We start from the raw sequence: 26,343 nt of genomic DNA, 5'->3' as shown, positions 1-26,343 counted from the left end.
TATTTTTTAGAATTTTTAAAAAATATTTTTGAGGTGTTTTGAAAAAAATAAAAATAAAACCATTATAATTTATCTAGAATTTATATATATATATTTATTTTTAAATTTTATATACCTTTGGATTTTACATTTATATATTTTAGAAAATTTTAAATTAATTTTAAATTAATTATATGTTATATATGATTTTTTTAATAATTTACCAAATATAAAAAGCCATGTGCCACATTTTAATAAGCACAGTGTGTCTATCCGAAGTAAATTGATAACAACCACTGATAAAATTATATAAGTATCATAATAAAAAAATATATTTAAATATCAAAGTAAAAAAATCGATATAAGAAAATATGAAAAAAAATATTAAAGTAAAATTCAATATTAAATATTATATACAATATTAAGAATAAAGAATAAGAGTAACATAGATTAAAATCGTATTAAATAGATATCTATAAAAAATTAATTATTTTTTTAAAAAATTATACCAATGGTTAAATGAGACATTTATTTTCGATTCTGAAATTAAATAAATTATTAAAAATTTAAAATTCTATTTAACTGTGGGAGGTAACCGTAACAGATGTCTAGCACAGTCACTGAAGTAACCATAAAAGAATACGACGTCGCTCGTTCCTCTTGTCCAGACAAAAAAAAACAAAAAAAAGAAAGGCGAAGCAGAGCATTAGACTTCAGAGCAGGCACTGGAGCAGTGAAACGGGGTGTCCGACACGTAAAAACTTCCTGTTCCTTTCAAATTATCTAACTTCTTGAACCCATTTTTCCTTTTCTCTCACTTCAACTTTTCTATTCTCTTCTCTGGTAACTTCTTTCTTCTACATTTCTACGTATTTTTATGCATAATGTATAAGTATTTGAATGTGTTTCCACCTGTTCTTTGTTTCATGCCTTCAATTTTTTTGGAAATGTTATTTTAGGCTGATTCAATCAAATGGGGTTTACTTAAAACCTTTGTTTTTCAAGTTTTTTTATTGAATTCCTTCCAGAAAAAAAAATTAATAAATTTGACCAGTTTTCTGGGTTCTTTCTTTACTTGTTTAGTCCTTCGTTACTTTTTCAGTGAAATGGAAAAATTATCACTTTTTGGGGTTTTAAGGAAGAAACATAAAAACAATGAACTTAACTGATTGAGTTCAGAAGATTCATTAGACTTAGTTGAATTTTGCTTTTTATGGAAAAAAAATCTACTATATTATCTTCATTTAACTGCTATCCCAATTTGAAACTTGTTTTCTATCAAGTTTGAATATGTAGTTCTTGAAAAATATGACAGTTTTAGTCAATTCTTCCTGCTTTCTTTAGGATTTTCTGTTTGTATATGCTTTCCCCCCCCCCCATAGCATCTTTACGGAGACATTTATTCTTACTGAATGTTTATGATCTTAACAGTTGTATGACATTCACTGTTTTTCTTTTCCACCTTCATTTCAAGAATCAAATGGAAACGGTAACGATGTCAACTCCGGATATTGCTGAAGTGGATCAGTTCAGATGTCGTGTTGATGAAATCTTTCAAAAGGTTGATAAGGTAAGTTAAACTGATAACTTACAAACTTGTAGTTAAAAAAGACTGTATAATTGTATTTATTGGTATCGCGGCTTAATGGCAAGGAAGCCCTGGTAACTTTGTTACTTTGACTCAGGGTGTAACTGTAGATTTTAAGTGTTTTTAACTTTGTTAAAAAAGACTGTATATTTTAAGTGTTTTTTTTCATTTATTTGGATGATCTATCTCCTATGCGCATGTTTGAATGTGTCAGACGTGGGATATGGTTACTTATAAGAACTACATAGAATGGTATCAATTTAACCTGTTCAATAGGATTTTAACCTTATAAATAGGACTCATACAATGAATAGGCAAGGGGTATATTCTTATATGACTCATATTAGGTCCATATTACATCCTTTGACTATTTCCAGTCCCAGAAAGGTTGTTACAAAGATACTGATCATAGTGCTTTAGTTTCAGAAAAAAGTGGATGCTTCAGTATTTATTGGATCTGTTTCAGGATTTCAGTTTCCAAATTTTTTTTGGAAAATAAGTGACAATTTTTAATGTGCTGTTCTTGTAGCTTGAGAAAAAAGTGAACGAAGTTGAACAGTTCTACTTGAATGCCAATAAAAAGAAAAAGAGCAGTTCTAAAGGTAACTCCATTCGAGAGGAACAAGACAAGGGAAGGCATGTTCCAAGCATTAAAAAGCAGCAGCAAGATGCATCCCAACGGGAATCAGCTGCTGCAAAGCGAATGCAAGAGCTTATGCGCCAGTTTGGAACAATATTGCGTCAGGTAATCACTTGTTCTCAGCAACTACACGTTTGCTTATAGATACCTTATAATGTAACTGTCATCTTAATCAGATGCTCTCGGCTTTATGCTTTCTGCCTAGCATATTCTTCTTTGGACGCTGCACTTCTTTAAGTTTTTGGCGCCTTTAACTAAGTAGAATGTTGGTATAGAATCATTTGGAAATAATAGTGGTAATTTGAAGTCAAGCATTTATGGTTAACTCAATGTTTTGGTTTAAGTCTTTAAGATTCTTGAATGGTCGCTCTCGTCTTTCATATGTACTACATGTAAACTGAGTGAGTAAGCATCTAATACATTGGGATATGATATAATAAAATATAATAATTTTCCCTATTCACGACATTATTAATTTGTCTATACATGTTTCTTTTCTTTTGTTGTTTTGAGTTTCTTTTGTGATATAGTTCAAGACTGCTGTTTTTGCTTTTATCGATTGCATAAAAATTGTCTCCGCGCTTACGTCAAAAAATTATGAAAGGAGTTAAGCCTTTTATGGAAATGTGCTTGTTAACTCTGTCATGTGATAATCTCATAATTAGAGCAATTATAGGATAAAAACAGCAATATTATCGATTCTTCTGGTAAGTGATAAGTTGCAATCATATCTTGGTAATGCATGTTTTCATTCTTCCAGATCTCACAGCACAAGTGGGCATGGCCATTTATGCAACCGGTAGATGTCAAAGGTCTTGGTTTACATGACTATTACAAGGTAACTGGTATTGAATTAATGCATTTTTCTTTTTAGTTTCCTTGCAGTTTTCCAGATATAAAGTCATAACTTTCCATTTACCTGTTATCTATCCTGTTTGAGTTGAGGAATCTGGTGGGCATAATCTAGGAATGCATACCAAATCTGATAACTTCTTGAGGTAACACTGTGATTACTTGAGCGATCACACGCAAAATTTAGCGTCCTTTTTATAGGCACAACAGGCTGTAGAATCTAACGGTAAATATTGCTGTACGTATAATTGGTGTTTATCTGAATCTTACTACACGGTTTTGGAAATGGTTTCCTACAATTTATTGATTAATTATGTTTCCTTCACTAGGTTATTGAAAAGCCAATGGACCTTGGTACAATAAAAAACCAAATGGAGGCTAAGGATGGTACTGGATATAAAAATGTTCGAGCTATATGTGCTGATGTAAGATTGGTTTTTGATAATGCAATGAAATACAACGAGGAAGGAAGTGATGTTCATCTAATGGCCAAAACTTTGCTGGAAAAATTTGAGGAGAAGTGGCAGCTTCTTGTTCCCAAAGTTACCGAAGAGGTAACACTATCTCAACATGATTCTCTCTTCTTTGGATTCATGGCTTGTATTTCATAACTTCACTGGGTTCAGTAGTATTTCTTTTGCTCAATGAGAATAGTAAATTATTTCCATCTTTTATTCCTGCGTTTTCAAGTTAAAAGAAGAACTTATAATTTTGTGCTCGTAGGAGAAAAGACGTGAAGAGGAGGAGGCAGAAGCACAGTTAAATATGCAGCTTGTACGAGAGGCTTCTCTTGCCAAAAAGGTTCAGGCAATATCTAATGAGGTATACTAAATTCCGCAACCGTTTTGAAATGCAAATAACTACATAGACATATTTGTCTCAATTGCTTGATATCTTCCAGATTGTTGTAATTGATTTTCCAATGGTCATTCAGTAGTTCAATCATCAGGATATTTACAGAGACCTAACTTTTTTCAGCTTTATGAGGTTGATACACATCTGGAACAGCTCAGAGAAACCGTTGTTCAAAAGTGAGGTGTGGTTCACTAATTTATGCATGGCAAAGTGAATATTGTTACCTTAGAAGTTGAATGCTGAATGCTATTTATTTAGTGTGATGTGTATTTATCTTATTTGAGTCTAACAACTACTTACATAGCACATGCAACTATCTTGGGTGCATGTGTTAGTTGTTTTTCTATTGACAGGTTAGATCAACAATCATTTGGATGAGTTCTATTACTTGGATTCTGGTTTGGGTATCAGATACATATATGTGTCCTACATGGATATGTTCAATTCTATATGTGTCCTACATGGATATGTTCAATTCTTTAAAGTTTTTCCATGTATTTGCAGGTCTTTGCAGAGTTGTTATCTCTACATCCATGTCTAAACATGCCTCGGATATGGGTGTTGAACATAGGTACTTCAAGAAAACTGAAGAATAGGCTAACAGTTATATCTCAAGAAAAATGAATAACATGCCTGTTGAATGGTAGAATTTGTTGTTTATGAATGTAGTCTTCTTCTTATTTTTCCTTTAAGCCTATAATTTCCATCTTTAGGTTGAGTGTTATGTACTATTAGCTAGCATACTCCATGAATATTTGATGTCATAGAGAAAACTTTGAACTCTGGAAACTCCAGTTTCATTTTGTTAGAACTTAATGCAAGCTTTGGATTGTCATTACAAGTTTGGTTTTTGAAATAAAAATTAAAGGAACCTGGTTTAGGCCTTGGGTTGAGTTTGTGGTTAAGTGTCAGATACTGTAATGTGTTCAACATGAGTATGTTTTTTGATATATTTGGAGGATAATGCCTCTATGCTCGTTTCCATATAATTCTCGAATTTGGGTGTACTGTAATGTGTTCAACATGAGTATGTTTTTTGATATATTTGGAGGATCATGCCTTTATGCTCGTTTCCATATAATTCTCAAATTTGGGTGTCATACATGAGTTTCCATATAATTCTCGAATTTGGGTGTCATACATGATTACTTCAGAAAGAATGAAGAGCTGGAGTAACATAGCCTTATGTAATTTGGTTTTCAATTTGAATGATATTTTATTCTTTCAGGAACAATGAACCTAATTTCGAAATTGCTGTTTTAGGAAAATGTCAACCAAAGATAAAAGAAATCTGGGGGCTGCCATAGCCAGATTGTCTACAGAGGATCTTAATAAGGCATTGGAGATTATTGCTCAAAGTAATCCAGGGCTTCAAGCAATGGCTGAAGAGGTGGAGATCGACATTGATGCTCAGGTTATATTTGAACTTGATAATTGCTTTCTTTTCATAATTCTCTTTTTGATTCTTATTCAATCTCTGCTCAACCAACTGCTCTAGTACTGACTTGTTTGATTGTACTTTATTCCGTATGCAGAGTGAATCCACCCTATGGAGGTTAAACTTTTTTGTAAAGGATGTTTTTGAAGGTTGTGATAAGAGTACGGCTGGCAACAACAAGAAGAAACGGAAGAAAGAGATTTGCGATGCTATTGCACAAACCGTCAAGAAAAAGAGTAAAAAGCCTTCCTCTTGATCACATCACATTGGACGAGTGCAACATAAGATTCTATCAATGGCTATATTGCGTGCATAACAATTAACTCTTAGAAAACATGTCTGAAACTAAAACTAAAAAAAAAAAAAAAAAACCAGTTAGGCAGTGAGACTATCTCTGCTTCGGCTCGATAACGGACTCTATTGCATTTAGTTTTAAAAATTGGACTGTTCGGCATAAATATAACCAGACATTAATGTTGTAGGTGGCTCTGATACCTTGCAGATTTCCCTACGATGTATGTATAGAACACTATACAAGTATTAGATATGGATGTGACATGTCTCAAATTATTTGCTATAGATATAACTTAATATTGATGTTATAGGTGGCTCTGATACTTTGTAGATCTCTCTACGATGTATGTATTGGAACACTAGACGAGTATTATATATATATAAATGGAAGTCATGGTGTTTGACACAAATGCCCACGTAACACAATGTGGCATATATGGTTGTGCGTTGTTAATCTTTATATTAGGTATCATATTATATAATTAATTTTATTATCTCATTGTAATGTTTTTTTGTCACGAATTAAGATTGATTTATTATTTCCTTATTTTTCTTGCTCAAAACAAAATAAGGTAATGTAAATTAGTTCTTTGTAAATGATAATAATATAATTCAAATACAATATGTTATAAAAAAAATTCAAATTCAATAATTCCTCATGGATGTAATGTTATGCCATTTGTCATTTATAGGGAATCAAAATATTCATTTTCTAGCTTTGCGGAAAAAAAAACTTTGCATCAACCATTTGATTTAATGATGCAATTATTTAAATTGAACTTAAATTTTGTTCTCTTGAAAAAAATCGAGGGCTAAAATACCAAATAAGCACTCTAAAAATAATTAAAAGAATTTAATTAAGTCATTCGTCGAAAAATATACTCAATTTAGTATTCCGAATCATGATTTATATCCAATTGAGCCTATTAAATTCATTAATGGCAAGCTAAGGCGATAACTAATATAGCTATTTGTCATGAAAAAATAATGACGTGAAGAGATTAATTGATTTTTTTTACAAAGGTTTAATTGATTTTTATTATTTCACAAGGGATTATTTAAGTCTAATTTTTTAAAAAATTATTAAAATAATATAAAAATCATAAAAATATTGAAACATCATTAAAATATTATAATCTATAATAAAAATATTATAAAAATTTTAGAAATTATTAAAAAGTAAAAAACACTATAAATAAGCTATAGAAAATTATTGAAATTACAAAAGATATTAAAAATTAATAAAATTTTATAAAATAAAAAATTATTAAAAAAATTTTTGTTACTTTGCTAGTTTGAAGTCTTTGGTTTCGGTAATAAAGAAATGGGGAGATTGAAATGTGATGACGATCGGACTTGTGTAGGGTGCCAATCATGTCAAGTAAAGAGTTTGAGTGTTGATTGATTCATTACTTGATGGCTTAAGGTGAGTGATTAATAGAGGTGTTCATGGGCTGATTCAAAAACAATGAAATGAATAATCAACTAAACCTTAAACCCTAATAAAATTTAAATTTTTTTCTATAATTTTTTAATATTTTTATAGATTCCTAATAATATATTTATAATTTATATTTTTTTAAATTAGAATTTTTAAATTTTTGACTTTTTTTACTTAAACAATCAACTAAGCACTCATAAAATAATAGAAAAATCAATTAAGTCCTTCATGTCTTCATTTTTCAATGTCAGCTACCATGTCCCCATTTCCAAGTCCATCGCCACATCAACTTGCCATGTCACTTGCCACACCAGTACTTAACAGATTCAATTTAGTGTAATTTTCAACAAGGTGCTTAATTGATTTTTGGTTTAAGAGTGTAAAAAGCTCTCAAACTTTAAAAAAAACACACACACAAAATTAAGTTCTTACTCTTTTTTTTTTGCATTCAATTGAGCACTTGAATATGGGTTGAACTCGGGCTTCAACATTCAAGGTCTATTTAAAATATGGGTCAGGCTTTTGACCCAAAACGTATTGAAAAAGGCCTTTGGACCTTTTTTTTTCTTTTTCTATTAATGTCATGTGACTTATGGTAGGAAATGATAAAAAAAATAGAAAACATTTAAGATTTGTTAAAAATTAGAAAAAAATATTAAAAATAGAAAATATAAAAAATTATTACAAATATATAAAAATTATTATAAAGTATAGGAAAAAAAATTATAAAAAATCATAAAATTTTTCCTTGTCCTTGTAATTTACTACATTTCATAAAATTTATAGTATAGTCTTTGCCATGTGTCACGATGTGGTTGTCACACATAGAAAAAAGATAAAAAAAATATTAAAAGCAATAAAAATGATAAAAAAATATAGAAAAAATAAAAAATATTTAATTTTTATTAAAAATTTAGAAAAAAATACAAAAGTATAAAAATATTAAAAGAATAAAAATATTATAAAATATAAAAAATTTATTAAAAATCATTAAATTATAAGATATTTATAATTTATAATTTATAATTTATAATTTAATAATTGCAAACATTAAAAACACAGTGACATCGTGTAAATAACATGTGATTACTCCCTCATTGTGACCATACTTTAAGTCGTTAAAATGATAAGACATGCTTGGTAGGCTTCAACCTAGGTCTCAAGATGCTTGTTTCCAACTTGTTCTCACTAAAGTTTTCAAAGGACCTAGACTAAAGTTTTCAAAGGACCTAGACTGAACCTTGCCAATCATGCCCTACCCTTGAATAACGGCTTAAACATATGGTCATGGGGGGCGTAATCACGAGTCATTTAGGCGATACCATTATTTTTTTATGTTTAAGATGATTAAATTATAATTTTTATGTCTTATAATTTTTATGATTTTTTTAAAAATTTTCGATTTTTTTAAAAATTTTCAATTTTTTTTATTTTTTTACAATAATTTTTATATTTTTTTCTAAAATTTAAATAAATTTTCTGTAACACACTAGACAAATTGTTACAATCCGGTTTTGACCTTAGTCGGGATAGTGGTTTCGGGACCACAAATTCGAGTTAGAAAAATATTTTTAATATTAATTTCTGTGTCTATGATACGTAAATTGATATGTGTGAAAATTTCGTGCGAAAATTTAACTGTTTGTGTGCTTAATTTGCAAAAAGGACCTAATCACATAAAATATAAAAACTGTGTGCTAGATGTTTAAGTGCTTATTTGAGTTGGCTTTCTAGAGGAAAGGTCCTTATATGGTTATTTGACTGTTGGAAGTTTGAATAGACATATAAGGCACGTGTTAGGTGAATTTATAATTGTTTATAAAAGGGCAAAATGGGAAAATGTTTATTTAAGCAATTTATATGAAAACAAATTAGAAAATCATGTCATATATGTGTTTATTGATAAAATGTAATTTATACATATTTTTACCCCATGTTTAATGCATTTTATGGATGATTTCCCATTAGAATTGGTGAATTCGATGCTCCTAATGCTTTAAATTCATGTTTTATACTTAGGAGAGCATAGGAGAGCAAAAGGAACGAGAAACGGGCCAAAAAACGGAGAAAATGGGCCAAAGTACGAAATCAACACGGCCTGGACCTCCTCACATGGGCAGACCACATGACCGTGTTAATTTGGCAGGCTCGAGCACGGCCTGAAGTAATCGAACACGGGCGTGTCGCACGGGCGTGTCCCTGCTGAGCCCAAGTTGAGTCCAATTCAGAAAAGGCTAATTTTGAGGGCTTTTAAGCATTCCAAATCCTATAAATACACTCTATAGGAGGAAGGAAACACACACAGAGAGGAGGGAGTAAGGAATTACTCCAAGGAAGCCGATTGATCCATCTCAGAAGCCGGATTCATCATCAAGACTGAAGATCTCTCCTCAATTCCCCTTCAAGAGTTTTGGGTTTTTCTTTATGTTTTGTATTCTTTATTATTCTGAGATATTTTCTTATTTAGTTATGAACTAAATCCCCTAAATACCTAAGGGGAATGAAACCTAAGACAAATCTTGTTATTATTTTCTGAATCGTATGATAAATATTTAACTTGTTCTTAATTATGTGTTCTTAATTCTTGTTTTGATATCCCAGGATACTGATTCAAGATAAACTCTTATTCAGAGGAGTAATAGACCCTGTCTAAGAGTACATTTTTCATGATTAAGCGGAGTTGATTGCGCGCCTAGACATAGGGTGACAAGATTTTGCCGGATTAGGGTGAAACCTAATAAGAGGATCTATAAATCAAGTTAATGCAACCCTAGAATGTTAATTAGAGAAAAGTCTTGGTTATTCAATCTAGAGATTAGACGTTATTAGTCTTGAATAGGGATAATAACATAACTTAGGGATCTCTACGGAACAAGCTAAATGAGTAAATCGTCCGATTCGGAGCCAGAATAACAAGTAAAGTCTAGGTGGATTTTTCCTTAAGTATTGTCTTAAGTCAATCGATTTTCTCCCAAAAGCAATTCTTCAATTCTTTTCTCTGTGAGTTCTTAGTTTAGACAATTAGTTAATTAAAACAAAAAAACCTATTTATTCTTAGGCTAGATAATAAAAAGACAGTCATTCCTAGTACTTTTAGTTCCTTTGGGTTCGACAATCCGGTCTTGCTAAAACTATATTACTGTTCGATAGGTATGCTTGCCTTTATCGCGATAATAGTTAGGTCAGGAATGAGTAATTATAAATATTTAAAATCTATCACGAAATCACGCGATCAAGTTTTTGGAGCCGTTGCCGGGGAACTAAAATATTAGGAACACTCAATTTTTATTACTTTAGCCATTTATTTTTCTTACAATTTAATTTTATTTTTTATTATTTTTTATTAATTTACTTTTTCCTTCTCTTGGCAGGTTTTTATAGTTTATGACTAGAAGAAACCCGTCAGGACCATTACTTTTTGACGAAAAAATCGATCGTACAGTTCGCAGAAATCAAAGAGAAATAAGGCGAAGCTTACGATATACAAAAAACGAGCAAGAAGACAATACTCAACCCCCAACCGAAGAGATGGCTGAAAACCAAGACAATCAGTTACTTCCTGCAATTGTAGCTAGTCAAAATCCTGCTCCACGCACTATGTATGATTATGCTAAACCTTCTTTAACAGGAACTGAATCAACCATAGTTAAACCTATTGTACTGCAAATACTTTTGAATTAAAACCTAACACTATTCAAATGATATAACAATTTGTTCAGTTTAATGGTTTGCAGGATGAGGATCCTAACGCTCATTTAGCCAACTTCTTGGAACTATACGATACATTTAAAATTAATGGTGTTTTTGATGATGCCATTCGCATTCGGCTATTCCCTTTTTTATTGAAGAACAAAGCTAAACAATGGTTGAACTCCTTACCACGAGGGTCAATTACTACTTGGGAACAAATGACCTAAAAATTCTTACTAAAATATTTTTCGCTGGCTAAGACGGCTAAATTACGTAATGATATCTCTTCTTTTGTGACAAATGGATTTAGAAACACTCTACGATGTATGGGAGAGATACAAGGACTTACTGAGAAGGTGCCCTCACCATGGGTTACCGCTTTGGCTCCAAGTACAAACATTCCACAATGGTTTAAATCCTTCGACTCGGCAAATGGTTGACGTAGCTGTTGGCAGAACCATCAATAATAAAACACCTGAAGATGCTTATGAGTTTATAGAGGAGATGTCACTGAATAACTATCAGTGGCAAGTCATGAGGACAAAGCCAACGAAAACAGCCGGCGTGTATAACATCGATTCGGTCACCATGCTCTCTAATCAGGTAGAACTCTTAAATAAAAAGATTAATGATTTTCTTAGTTCTTCACAAGTTCACCTAGTGATGCAATGCGAAGCAAGTGGAAGTGGAACAAGCCATTCAAAATACCAACCTTATGGCCACAACATGGATAACGGGTAATAATCCTCGATCTCAAAACAATCTATATAGTAACACTTACAATGCAGGTTAGAGGAACCATCCCAATTTCTCGTGGGGAGGCCAAGCAAATCAAATACCACAGCAGCCTCTTGGCTACCAGCAACCACCTTACCAACAGGAAAAGAAGCTAAACCTTGAAGAGATGCTCTCAAAGTTTATATCGATGTTAGAAACTCATTTTTAGAATATCAAGATAGCACTTCAAAATCAACAAGCGTCGATCCAAAGGCTCGAAAGTTAGATAGGCCAGCTTTCCAAATTAATCTCCGAACGACCACAAGGTAGTTTGCCAAGTAATACTGAACTTAACCCAAGAAAACAACTCAACGTGATTAATATTCTAGATGAAGAAGGATTTGTTGAGCCTGAACTAGAACCGAGGAAAGAAACTATGGTAAGAAAAGGTCAAGATGAGGTAGATCAAAATACAAACAAATTGGTGAATGTGGAATATAAACCTCGTGTGCCATACCCCAACGTGACAATGAAAGATCATTTAGATGAACAATTTGGTAAATTCCTTAAACTCTTAAAAAAATTACATATCAACTTACCGTTTATTGAAGTCCTATCGCAGATGCTAAACGCAATGAAATTCTTAAAAGAGCTTTTAGCAAATAAGCGAAAGTTGGACAAGGCGTTGTATGTGGAGCTAAACGTAGTGTGCTCAGCTATACTGAAAAATAAGCTACCGAACAAACTAAAAGATCCAGGGAGTTTTACGATTCCTTGCTTAATTGGTAGTTTAGATGTTAATAATGCATTAGCTGATTTAGGGGCTAGTATCAACGTCATGCCTTATAAAATGTTTAAGCAACTAGGTCTTGAGAAACCCAAACAGACTAGGATGAGCATTCAACTAGCAGATAAAAATATAAGATTTCCTAGGGGTATTATTGAATATGTGCTAGTAAAAATCAATAAATTTATATTTCCCGTTGACTTTATTGTTTTAGACATAGAGGAGGATAGCAACACTCCTTTAATTCTAGGAAGACCCTTTTTAGCAACTGCTAAAACAATTATTGATGTTGGCACAGGTGAGCTCACGCTTCGCGTAGGAGACGAAACACTCACCCTTCAAGCTCGCAATTCTGACAACACATCGAAAATTGAAGGTGATCGTCTAAACCATTCTATTAAAACTGACCACATGATACACCCACTTTGCAGGAGATAAGTTTGAAGGAAGTACATGAGCCACTCTCAAACAATAGTAAAGGATCTATTCATGAAGAACGAAGGCTGCAAATAGAGGAGCTAGATGAATGGCGAACACATAAACCGATAACAAACGATAAACCAAAACTACGCCAGAACAAGCCCAATACCCCTCCAAATCAACTTAAGGTTAGTGATAAAGTCTTATTAAATGCCGCAGATCCCCACATTGTCACTACCACACCGAATGAAGAAATCCCTCTTACGGTACTCAGCATTTTCCCATTCGGTACGGTTGAGGTGAGTCATCCTAAGTTCGGCACTTTTACGGTAAACAACACCCGTTTAAAACCTTATTTTGATGAGATTGATAGCAGGAATGAGGAGAATAAACTCCTCAAACCACCATGATTATTCAACGGAGAGGTAAGTCGAGCTTAGACTATAAACAAGTGCTTATCGGGAAGCAACCCGAGTACTAACAATTTTAAATTATTTAAATTTCAAGTTTTAAACATTTCGGTCACTAACAGAGTACTTGAAGCACAGGTTTCCAACTCCACACGGCCGAGCACACGGCCGTGCGAAACAGGGTAAAAGATTTCCCAAAACACGGGCGGCAATAAAATGCCACGGTCATGGAACAAGGTCGTGGTTGAATCTGCCAAATAAACACGGGCGTACGACACGCTCGTGTCTAGTACATGTGGACAACACTGTCAAAATAACACGGGCGTGCACAGAGCTACACGACCGTGGGCGAACCGAACCATATCATACACGATCGTGTAACATAATCATGTAGCAACACGGCCTATACACACGGGCATGCTAGAAGGCCGTGTGACGACATCTTAATTCGCGACAAACACGGTCGAGCCACGACCCACACGGGCATGTGCACCGGTCGTGCCATTTGAGAAATTAGAATAATCCTTTTATTTTCCTCCCATTAAGTTTTTAAGATTCATTTGTTTCCCTTTTTAAACATGGCTTATCTTTGTGACCACTATTAGAATATTCCCTTCACTCTCTTTTTATCATTCAGAATCATGCTTGACATCCAGATTTATTTCAAATACTCAATCTCATCGATCCAAGAATATCATCCATTCTTAATACAGGAAGTTTCACTTCTCCCCCTCTCTTATTCTTATACTCTAAATATCTATCTTTGTACATTGAGGGCAATGTACATCTTAAGTGTGGGGGGATATTTATTTCATTATCAGAAAAATCCCTGAATGATTGCCTTGTTCTCTTGAAAAGCTCTCATATCATATTTAGGATAAATTTTGATTGATTTATGATTTTGATTGATATATCTTAAATTAAAACGTAGGCAATTATGCATTGATTATTTAAACTTTAAGACATTCGAGAATCAAGCATGATTAGTTGATTTTTAAGGAATTTAAAATCTTAGGTTGTTCCTCCAAAGTTTAGGTATTACTTTGAATTGGAATTCACAAGTTTTTAACATAAAAAAAGCCATAATTTTTGTGAGATTTTTGAACCTTTTGAGCATCTATTAATTCTTTCATGCTCACTTTTATTATTGTTTTGAGTGCGTCAGTATTAAACTGTTATTCTAGAACTTGCTTGATTATGCATGTCGAGACCACACCATTTGATTTGACATGTCAAAACGATTAAGGCACTTAGGATTAACCCACTCATGCCATGAAAAGCCTACCTCCATGATTAACCCTTAGTGAACCCCATTGAGCCAACAAGCCATTTCTTGTATTACCCTTAATATTAACCCTTAACCCATTATTGCTGAAATCCCCTAAATTAATTTGATCCCTATTTTTGTTGAGAATCTGAGTTGGAATAATTGCTTAGCTATGTTTTATTATATTTTGTATCTAGTTAACTTGTTCTTAAAAAAAACACTATGTAAGTCTATATTCTGAAACGAAGCCCTATTGTACGCAAATAATGATTAACTCTTTTTCTAGTTAAGCAACTTTTTAATTCAATCCCGATTCTAACCCTTTCTTTCAACTTGTGACCACACCCCCAAACCAAGCCTCATTACAACCCTCTAAAGACCTTTTGATTGATGTATCATCTTAAATTACAGTGGTGGAGATTTGATTTTCATACAAGCCTATGGTAATGACTTTTCATTCTTGACTATTGAGTGCTTCATTTATTGTCCTTAAACACCTCGAGTGATTTTGAGTGAATCTTTAGTAAGGATGTAAAACTCTGTGATATTTTGAGTCGAAGGTAATTACTTAGATGAGGGGAAATACCTATGTTTTCAGAATAAAATGCTCAACTTAGAATGTTTGAAACTTTTATGTTCTTTTAGTTGAATTCTCAATGTATGATTACCTATGAATTATTTTGAGATATTATCGATAGAAATTATAAGTTGAGAAGAATTTATTTTGATTATGAGTTGAGAATTTTGCTTGAGGACAAGCAAATGCTTAAACGTGGGGGTATTTGATAAACTGTAATTTATACATAATTTTACCCCATGTTTAATGTATTTTATGGATGATTTCCCATTAGAATTGGTGAATTCGATGCTCCTAATGCTTTAAATTCATGTTTTATACTTAGGAGAGCGAAATGAACGAGAAACGGGCCAAAAAACGGAGAAAATAGGCCAAAGTACGAAATCAACACGGCCTGGGCCTCCTCACATGGGCAGACCACACGGCCGTGTCAATTTGGCAAGCTCGAGCATGGCCTGAAGTAATCGAACACGGGCGTGTCCCTGCCAAGCCCAAGTTGAGTCCAATTCAGAAAAGGCTAATTTTGAGGGCTTTTAGGCATTCCAAAGCCTATAAATACACCCTAGAGGAGGAAGGAAACACACACAGAGTGGAGGGAATAAAGAATTACTCCAGGGAAGCTGATTGATCCATCTCAGAAGCCGGATTCATCATTAAGACTGAAAATCTCTCCTCAATTCCCCTTCAGGAGTTTTGGGTTTTTCTTTATGTTTTGTATTCTTTATTATTCTGAGATGTTTTCTTATTTAGTTATGAACAAAATCCCCTAAATACCTAAGGGGAATGAAACCTAAGACAAATCTTGTTATTATTTTCTGAATCATATGATAAATATTTAAGTTGTTCTTAATTATGTGTTCTTAATTCTTATTTTGATATCCCAGGATACTGATTCAAGATAAACTACCCTGTCTAAGAGTACATTTGTCATAATTAAGCAGAGTTGATTGTGTGCCTAGACATAGGGTGACAAGATTTTACCGGATTAGGGTAAATCTAATAAGGGGATCCATAAATCGAGTTAATGCAACCCTAGAGTGTTAATTAGAGAAAATTATCGGTTATTCAATCTAGGGATTAGACGTTATTAGTCTTGAATAGGGATAATAACATAACTTAGGGATCTCTACGGAACAAGCTGAATGAATAAATCGTCCGATTAGAGCCAGAATAACAAGTAAAGTCTAGGTGGATTTTTCCTTAGGTATTGTCTTAAGTCAATCGATTTTCTCCCAAAAAAAATTCCTTAATTCTTTTCCCTGTGAGTTCTTAGTTTAGACAATTAATTAATTAAAACAAAAACCTCTTTATTCTTAGGCTAGATAATAAAAAAGACAGTCATTACTAGTACTTTTAGTTCCTTTGGGTTCGACAATCTGGTCTTGCTAAAACTATACTACTATTCGATAGGCACGCTTGCCTTCATCGCGATAATAGTTAGTTCAAGAACGAGTAATTATAAATATTTAAAACCTATCACGAAATCATGCGATCAAGTTTTTGGCACTGTTGTCGGGGAACTAAAATATTAGGAACACTCAATTTTTATTACTTTAGCCATTTATTTTTCTTGAAATTTAATTTAATTTTATTATTATTATTTATTAATTTACTTTTTCCTTCTCTTGGCAGGTTTTTATAGTTTATGACTAGAAGAAACCCGTCAGGACCATTACTTTTTGACGAAAAAATCGAGCGTACAGTTCGCAGAAATCAAAGAGAAATAAGGTGAAACTTACAATACGCAGAAAACGAGCAAGAAGACAATACTCAACCCCCAACCGATGAGATGGTTGAAAACCAAGAGAATCAGCTACTTCCTGCAATTGCGGCTAATCAAAATCCTACTCCACGCACTATGTATGATTGTGCTAAACCTTTTTTAACAGGAACTGAATCAAGCATAGTTAGACTTGTTGTAGCTGCTATAGCTGAATCAAGCCCATGCCTCAATTTCTGATTTTGTTGATGATTTAAAAATGTGTCATGGATGAATTCATGAGTTTTGTGTTGTTAAATGGTGAAATATGAAAGCTTGATGTTGAGTTTACATGTTTTGTCTTTGGATTGTAGTTGGATTTGAGTAAATTGGGCTAATTTGTGAAAATGTTATTTTGAGGGACTAAAATGTGAAATAAATGAAATGTGTGGACTAGTATGAGTACTAGGAGAATTCGGCCAAACATAAGTATATGCAAATTATGTGTATTTTGTGATTTTGTGAATTAGGGACTAAAGTGTTAAAATATGAAAATATGAGGGATAAATTGTAAAATACCCAAAAATATGTGTTTATAGATTGAATTGAATTAATTGGTGAATAAAAGGGTTAAATTTGAAAACCTATAGATCAAAAAATGAAGAATTCGGACTTAGACCGAGAAAAGTCGAAGGTTATCGAGTAGATAGTTCGAGTCGACAAATTTCGAGTACGAGGTAAGTTCGTACTTAAAATATGATCTTAAGTATGTTTTGATGTCTTTATTATACATAAGTTGTATATAATTGAATTGGATAATATGGTGATGAAACAGAAGTTTTGGCACTAAGTGTGCGATTTAAACTAGCTTTGGCACTAAGTGTGCGATTTAAACTAGCTTTGGCACTAAGTGTGTGATTTAACTAGCTTCGGCTACTTGAGGCACTAAGTGTGGGATACCGACTTAGTCTCAGTTATTTGAGATAGCACTAAGTGTGTGGAAATAATTAGCTTCGGCTAACCTAATAGCACTAAGTGTGCTGATGTATAAAATATGAATAACTTATGGAAAGTCTCATAACATTCAACATGAGGTAAGTACAAAAGTGAATAAGTATGGGAAGCTTCAGGTATGTATAATGCCTAAGTGGTAAATGATATTATGTATATGAACCTCATTGAGTTGATATAGTTATATGGATTGAAATAGTACAAATACTCATAGGTGATCATTTTATGTTCTTATACTATGAATGTTTTGAGTACGAGCTTACTAAGCTTTTGAAAGCTTACTCTGTGTGATTACTGTCTGTTTTACAATTATCGTAGCTACTGAAGGCTCGGGGATAGTCGAGGATCGTCACCATACTATCGATCTTAATTTTTGGTACTATTAAAAATGTACATATTTGAAGTATGGCATGTATAGGCTAGTAGTTGTGAAGTATGTTTTGTGATGTATATAGTTAGCCTTGAGATTTGGCTAAATTGCGTTTGAACTCATATTTGATAATGGCTTATGATATGTGATGTTAATTTGCAACTATGGCATGAATGATGTATGTTTTAGCATAAAGAATGGTTGATTGGTTTGTACATATATATATGTTTGTTTCCTTGTTGTAGGTTGACCCATAATGGGTGGCGAGTTGGCTTAAACCAAGCCTGCATTATGCTACACGGTCAGAGGACACGGGCGTGCCTTGTGGCTGTGTAAGAAAAGCAGTATTCTCTTAAAAATTACACGGCCTTGACTCACAAGGGTGTCATATGGTCGTGGGCTAAAGTCAGAAGCTAGCTAAGTATCACACGGCCATAGCACACGGGCGTGTCTATTGGCCGTGGGGAAAAGTCAGTATGCATGCTCTGTTATGGCACGATTGGATTACATGGTGTATCTAGTGCCCGTGTAAGGCACACGGCCTAGTCACACGGACGTGTGACCCTATCAGAATAGAAAAATTATCTAAATTCCAAAATTTACGAGTGTGATCGGTTTAGTCCCAACCTCTTCTTAATGCATGTTTATGGTCTTATTGACCTAAGTAAAAGACTTTATGCTTATGTTTGAATTTTGATTGTAAATTGATTATGAAATGTTCCAATATGTCCAGTAATGCCCCATAGCCCTAGTCCAGGGATGAATGCGGGTTAGGGGTGTAACACAAATCCCATATCGACAAAGCATGATAGAGACATGAGCTATATAGAGGGGTAGCAATAGTTAAGTGGTAAAAGGCTTTTTGAGGGTGTATAGGCACTCCTAAGAATAAAGTCATAAAGGCCTTGTGCACCCAAAGCGGACAATACCTTACCGAAATAGGTGTTGGCTATGACATTTATTGATATTAGAGCCACTCGCTGTGCCTCTTGAGTGATGGTGGGGCAAACCTCAGTAAGGACACTAAGTCCCTAATGGTGTGAATGTAACACCCTAGAAAAATCCCACATCGGCAAAGCACAGGAGAGACCTGAATCCGTTTATGGATTTATTCACTTGTAATGTTCATAGTGTGGCTTATCCAAATCTTGAGTGGATGGCAGGCTATGTATGTGTGACTCGTACACTTTGATGTAAGTAAAAGCTTGAGTTCGAATAGATAAGGAACCGAAAGTTGGTGCGTTGGGTGTACGACTTATGTAGTACGTAGCTTTATTCACAATAGTAGAATTCAAAGCCCGAGACAATAGTATGTTACCTTCATAGGATATCATTGATATCTTTGGGATAATTCCCCTAATATGATCCTATTTCATCTCATGGTAACAATTACATCTTCATTCATGAAAAATCAATCACTATTAAATAGTAATCAAGTCATTAATCACAAAGACGAAAAACCCATGGCCACGCTTACCTTTCATCAACCATGTAACGACAATGAGAGGATATCATTTACCCATGTCTCAGGCTATGAATTCCACTATTGTGAATGACACTACGTATTGCAGAAGTTGTACACTCAATACACCAGCTTTCAATTTCTTATCTATTCAAACTCAGGCTTTTACTTTATCAAAGTGTACGAGTCACACATACATACTCTACCATTCACTTAGGATTTAGGTATGTCACACTATGAACGTCACAAGTGAATAAATCCATAAACGAATTCAGGATCTATTCTGTTTGGGTCATGTTCAATGTACTGTCAGTCCAATCAGTCATATCTATGCCTCTATCTTTTAAAAGTCGTCTGCTCCGATATCCAAGACAAAACATCTCCCCAATTGGACTTGAATAGACGATATATTAGTCTTTCAATTGGTTTTCTCGTTTCCGATTAGACTAAGGATATGTTTAGATTCGTCTACTAATACACGTTGTCTTTTCGTATTATAGTTCGACCACGTAATACCGCTTAGTATTAGTTAAACATTAGACAACTAGTGAGCAACATTTGCTTTCATTTTGCTTTGCGTGTAAAAATCATGTGAGGAAAATATACAAAGTATTAATGTAATTCATGAATAATTTTATTAACCAATTTGTTTGAAAAAAGTTCTAGTGTACTTAGACAAAAATACTACACTTATGGCACCGGATCCAATATGTCCAGACTCAACCAACTTAATATTTTGGCCTTCCAAAACAATCTAAGCATTTACCAAAATTTCTAAGGTTATACCAAAATATCTAAAGATTTACCAAAGATTTTAAGGCTTCATTAAAATTTCTAATGTTTAACAAACATCTTAAATTTTATCAAAATTTCTATGGTTATATCTAAGGATTTACCAAAATTCCTAAGGTTATACCAAAATATCTAAAGATTTACCTGAATTTTAGGGCTTTACCAAAATTTTTAAGGATTTAAAAATATTTCTAAAAGTTTACCAATATTTCTAAAGATTTCCATAGTGTCCCAGACTTAATTAACTCAACATTTTGACATACCAAAAAAAAAAATCTAAGGATCTACCAAAATTTATTAGGTTATACCAAAACATCTAAGGTTATGCCAAATTATCTTTAGATATTCTGGTAAATCCATAAAATTTTTGGTATAACCTTAGAAATGTTGGTAAATCCTTATAAATTTTGGTAAATCCTTAGAAATAGTGATAAACCTTTAAAAATTTTGGTATGTCAAAATGTTAAGTGAATCGGGTTTAGGACACTAAGGAAATCTTTAGAAATACCTATAGACTAAAAAAAATAGGTATTTCCTCAAAAGTTTTGGTATGTACCAAAATTTGAATATATACAAAAAAAATTAGTTTCCAATCCCACGTAATTTTTAATTATGAATTAAAAATATTTTATTTCATTAATCATATATTAATTACCATGAAATCTTATTTTTATTGTGTTAAGAAAATGAATCTAAATATAACAAAAACCAATTCCGATTACCAATTTAAATAAAAAAAAACTTTAGTTACAAATTTGAAAATTTTAACAAAACTTAGATGCTAAGAAAAATATAATTTCCTTTTATTTTTTCTTTTACCCCAACATTTAACAGGATCTCACAGAAAGCTGCTTGTAACTAGCGCTCCCTAGTCCCAAGAACTTCCGTCCAACTAATATCTCTTAAGCCAATAGATTTTTTTAATATATGGTATAAATAAAATAAGAATAAGACTCTGTTTATTTCACAAAAAATGACTTTCGGTAAATGATTTTTGGAAAATGATTTATTTTTCTGGAAAAGATAATATTTTCAGGTGTTTTGATGAATCTGTGTAAAATAATTTCTGTTGTTTGGTAGATTTCTTAAAAATATTTTATAAAAGTTGTTTTCAATTAAACAAATATACATTTGAGATTTTCTTTCTTTTTTGTTTAATTGAATTTATTTTTATCTATAATTTTATATTTTATATTGTTTTTGCATATATTAAAAATATTATGTTAAATTCAGATTCATTACAACGTCATTTTTTAATTACATGGCTACTAAGTGAGTATTTTTTATTTAAAAATGTGACATCAACAAAATTGACAAAAAAAAGTAACGATGTCAAAAATTGGACTTGATTTTCAAATTTGAAAATAAAATGACTAAATTCTTGAAAATAAAAGTACAAAGAATAAATTACAAATTTGTGAAGTGTACATAGACTTATGACATATTTTAACCTTTATACTACAAAACATTTATTATTAATATATTTATAATTATAATAAATATTTATTATTAAAATATTAATATTGAATAATTTCAATAATATGTGAATAATATTATTTAAAATTATTATTTTAAAATTTATTATTAAAATAAAATTGAAATATTAAATAATTTATTAAAATAATAAATTATATTTATTATATTAATAATTTATTATATGACTAAATATAAATAATTAAATATGAATATTTAATAATATTGAAAAATATAATATTTTAAATATTTTTAAAAATAAAAATAAAATTTATTATCAATATAATATTAAGCTTGATTTAAGTTAATTTTTATATAAAAATAAAATTATCTATAGATGAGCTCTTTTCCGGAAAATTACTAACGCTTTTCAAAAGGGTAAGTCATTTTACAAGAAAAAAGGTTTATTTTACCTTGACCTGTAAGTCATTTTCCATTGACCAAACTATTTTCTGTGAAACAAACACAGAAAAATGCATAAAATATTTTCTGTAAAACCTTTTTCATGTAAACAAACGGACCCTAAATTACACCAATAGTCACTCAACTTTGGTGTAGCTGATAAAACAGTCACTCTGGCTTCAATTAAGTCACTTAACTTTTGAAAAATAATAAATCAATCATTTTAACTATTATCTGTTACAGACGCAACAGAAAGATGAGCTGGCATCCTACTGTGTAAACGACCCCAATTTAAAACCCTAGCTGGGTAGTAAAAGAAGAAAAAGAATAAGAGAAAAATTCTAGAATAGTTGAGCAGCATGAGGTGGTGGATTGCAGTGATGGCGGTGGGACAAGCTTCACAAAGAACAGTTCCAATGATGAGAACGGTCAAGAGCTTTTCTCACTATATTCAGCCAAATGCACCATCTCATCTCATCTCAGCTTGAAAACTCGTATAATGTTGGCTTATTCTTTTTGTGTTGAGGAAATGAGAAGAATTACGAAAAGAGGAAAAAGAAGAAGAATAAGAGAAAACAAAGGTAACAGGCAGAGTAGAGGTAGCAGCGGGGACAACATCTATGGCAGTGGTAGGGGTCAACAACCTTAAAAATGTCATACATTTTGTTTGGCATCTCCATTTCATTTTCTTCTCTTCTTTTTCTTTTATTGTTAACTAGCCATGGTAGATACTTTGGATATAGAATCTGTCATGGTTTAGGGATAAAACGATGTGGTTTTTGCTGTCACGATCGGGTTCGAACCAATGGTCATCGGAGTTGAGAGGTTAGGTTGGTAATCTAAAAGGGTAGCTCATTGTGACATTTCCAAAAGCAGTTGGGTTGCAATATTTGTTTCTGGTTTTGGCATAGATTGGAGGGTAAAGAAGTTGTGGTTTCCACCGTGGTCTAAGTTTGGGTTAATTGAGTTTCCATCGTGGCTAATTAATTGGCCACGTCAGCTGTCCCGTTAATCCTGTGACGGAAAATGTTAATGAGTGTCTGATTTGTCACTTTCGTTAACGTTAGTGACTAATTTGTTGTTTTTCGAAAGTTGAGTGACTGAATTGAAACCAAAATGACTATTTTGGTAGCTGCGTCAAAGTTGAGTGACTGTTGGTGTAATTTACCCATAAAATAAAGGTAAATTACATTTAATGACACTAAATTATTAGTAAATTTATGTAACAGTCCGGTTTTAGCTAAATTAAAAAAGTGGTTTCAGAATCACAAATTTGAGATCGTAAAAATTATTTTAATATTATTTTTGGTGTTTATAGCATGTGATTATATGTGTGAAAATTTCGTGAGCTAATTTTGTCGTTTAATAGCTCAATTTGAGAAAAGGACTAAATCGCGTAAAATGAAAAAGTTGATTCTATTTGATAAAGGTGTCTAATTGGTATGGCTTATTAAATGAAAGGTCCTTATATTGATATTATACCATTTATAGTGGAATTTGACATAAATGACCATTCATTAAATGTTATTATATATTTTTATCAAAGGTTAAAAATGTAAATTAGTTAATAAGTTATATTAGATATGATAAAACATAAAATTTCCTTTATCATCATCTTCCACCACCAAATGTAGAGAAAAGAAACAGCAATTGAAGCTTCATTAAGTTCGGCCCTTGCATGATTTATTAGGTATGTGTTTTGTGTTCGGTTTTTAATGATTTCTACGTTTTTGTAATCGTTGCTTTGAGTACTAGCTAGCCCGTACCTCCGTTTCTAAAACTGTTAAAGAATTCAATAGTTGCCATTGATGAAAGTGTGTGTAATTTGATTATTGAGGATGGTTTATGAATGTTTGATACTAGATATACAAGTTTTGTAAAGTGAATTTTGACAAAAATGTCAATTAGGGGTTATATTGTGAAAATGTGAAATGTTGTGGTAAAAAGTGTGAATAAACTGAAATTATGGGCTGCTAGTAACAAGTATTAAATTCGGCTATCATGGGTTTGTACCCAATTGAATGAATTTGCAATTTTATGATATTAGGACTAAATTGAGTAAATGTGAAACTTTAGGGCTAAAGTGTAAAAATTCCCAAATAAGTATTTTTGGATGAAATTGAATAAATAGGATAGATCAAGAAATAAATTAGATATAGATCATGAAAAATTAAAGGTTGTTGAATAGTCGATACAGTCCCTCTATTTTGACTACGAGGTAAGTTCATATGCAAATAAATGTATTAAATTATATATATGTTTTATTATCATTGAATTGCTATGAATGTTGAACGAGCAAATACGAGTAAGAATCGATGAAGTTACGACATCCGAAAGTCCCGTACGAACCTTAGGAATGGTATAGGATACGAACGTCATAACATTAGGTTATCGAGATGTGATTACATGTAAGACCATGTTTGTGACATTGGCATTGTATTGTGATTACGTCTAAGACCATGTCTAGGACATTGGCATCGTTATATAATTTCGTGTAAGACCCTGTCTAGGACAGTGGCATCAATATGTGATAACATGTAAGACCATATCTGGGATATGGCATTATATGAGCTTTATGTGATTTCCGAGTATCCTTAACTTTGAATGGTTCAACGGGCAAAGTCAAGTCGAGAAAGAATGTGTAAATGAGCTAAGTGACTTAGGTACGTACGAGATTCATACAAGTATTGAAATGGGAATATTTCGATGAATTCAATTATGATATTGAATATGTATTTAATAAGAAAGGTTTGTGAACTTGTATGTGTTTAGCTATGCTTAGCATATTTGAATTGATATGTAAATATTCCTATGATGACTTTATTTGTATATGTCTTAGTAGCTTTTAAAGCTTACTTTGTGTGTTCTTTCCTTGTTTTTTAGATAAATCGAAGCTAGCTCGGACTCAGGGATCATTAAGAACATCATCACACTATCGATCATCTTGTTGGTACTTTTGAAGTTTTGTATATATGGTATATGGCATGTATAGGCTAGTGTCATCTTGGTTTATTTTGAGTTTTGATATTAGCCATGAGATTTGGCTTGTAAATGATGGTGTGTATGGCCATTCAAGTTAGCTTGAATTATGTGTTTGATAAGTGATAAATGTGATGTATATATATGGTCTTATGTTTTGGCATATTTTGTGATGGTTATATGTTTGCTTGTATAGCTATTGTCAATTGGTGTATTAATTTTGGAAAGATGGCATGTTGTGGCTTGGTTTTGAGATGATTATTTGGTATGTTTTGGTTATGGATTTGATTAGTGAAATGGTTGATTATAAAATGGCATGAATTGTGTATGAATTGTGCATTTGGTTGATGATTTTGGGATGCCTATTGTACAATGAATTGGTACCATTTTGGTTGCTAAGTGTGCATGAGAAAAGGGTGGCAAATTAGCTTTGCAAATAGTCTATTTTTGTCCACATAGGCAGAGACACAGACGTGTGTCTTAGCCATGTACGACACACGGTCATGCTACATGGTCGTGTGTCCTCGAGATACCCTTCGAATTTAAGTCAGTATACCCTACAGGTTTAACACAGTTTAGACACACGGGCGTGTCTATTGGCCGTGTGTGGCACACAGGCTGGCACATGGGCGTGTGACTAGTCGTGTGACCCAAGTCAGTAACCCCTCCAGATTTCTCACGGCCATGGCACACGGGCGTGTTCTCGGCCGTGTAGTGCAAATTAGTAAGTATGCCCTGTTTTCACACGGTTTGTGACACGAGCGTGTCTGGTGGCCGCGTGAGGCACATGGCCTATTCACACGGGCGTGTGACCCTTAAATGCAAAAAAAATTTTAAGTTTCCCAAAATTTTCAAATGTTATCGGTTTAGTCTCGAACCTCTTCTGAGCATGTTTTAAGGCCTCGTAGAGCCTTATAATGGACAATGTGAATGTGTTGGATCAGTTTTATACATGAATGTATAAATGTATGTGAATGATGTGTATTGATCGGTAATGCCTCATAACCCTATTCTGGTGTCGGATATGGGTTAAGGGTGTTACAAATTACATTTTGGTCATTTAACTTCAAGAGGTTTCAAAATGATTATTGAACTCTTTGATGTTTTAAGTCACCGAAGTATTAAATTTTTTTTATTTAAGTCACTAAGTTGCTCGACTAGTGAGCTTCAAATGATGATTCGATGAGTTGGTCATGCCTT

General features: G+C 32.6%; 1 protein-coding gene and 1 non-coding gene across 2 annotated transcripts; one reads left to right on the top strand and one right to left on the bottom strand.

Annotated features, from left to right (window-relative positions):
- The first annotated feature begins 641 nt into the window (after nucleotides 1-641).
- On the top strand, nucleotides 642-5,954 carry LOC107934174 (transcription factor GTE6). The gene is made up of 9 exons (XM_016866541.2): nucleotides 642-822; nucleotides 1,411-1,549; nucleotides 2,097-2,312; nucleotides 2,968-3,045; nucleotides 3,389-3,613; nucleotides 3,783-3,881; nucleotides 4,038-4,093; nucleotides 5,175-5,328; nucleotides 5,450-5,954. Exons 2-9 carry the CDS (start codon nucleotides 1,415-1,417, stop codon nucleotides 5,606-5,608), a joined length of 1,122 nt encoding a protein of 373 aa, XP_016722030.2. The 5' UTR covers nucleotides 642-822; nucleotides 1,411-1,414; the 3' UTR covers nucleotides 5,609-5,954.
- A 5,089-nt stretch (nucleotides 5,955-11,043) lies between these two features.
- LOC121208713 (small nucleolar RNA R71) lies at nucleotides 11,044-11,151 on the bottom strand. Its single transcript, XR_005903843.1, has one exon. It is a non-coding gene; the product is annotated as a small nucleolar RNA R71 (small nucleolar RNA).
- Between the last annotated feature and the right edge of the window lie 15,192 nt (nucleotides 11,152-26,343).

This window comes from Gossypium hirsutum, chromosome A10 (assembly GCF_007990345.1).
Source record: "Gossypium hirsutum isolate 1008001.06 chromosome A10, Gossypium_hirsutum_v2.1, whole genome shotgun sequence".
Lineage (NCBI taxonomy): Eukaryota > Viridiplantae > Streptophyta > Magnoliopsida > Malvales > Malvaceae > Gossypium > Gossypium hirsutum.
Note: the sequence above shows the minus strand (reverse complement) of the source record. Positions and strands in the feature narration are given on the sequence as shown.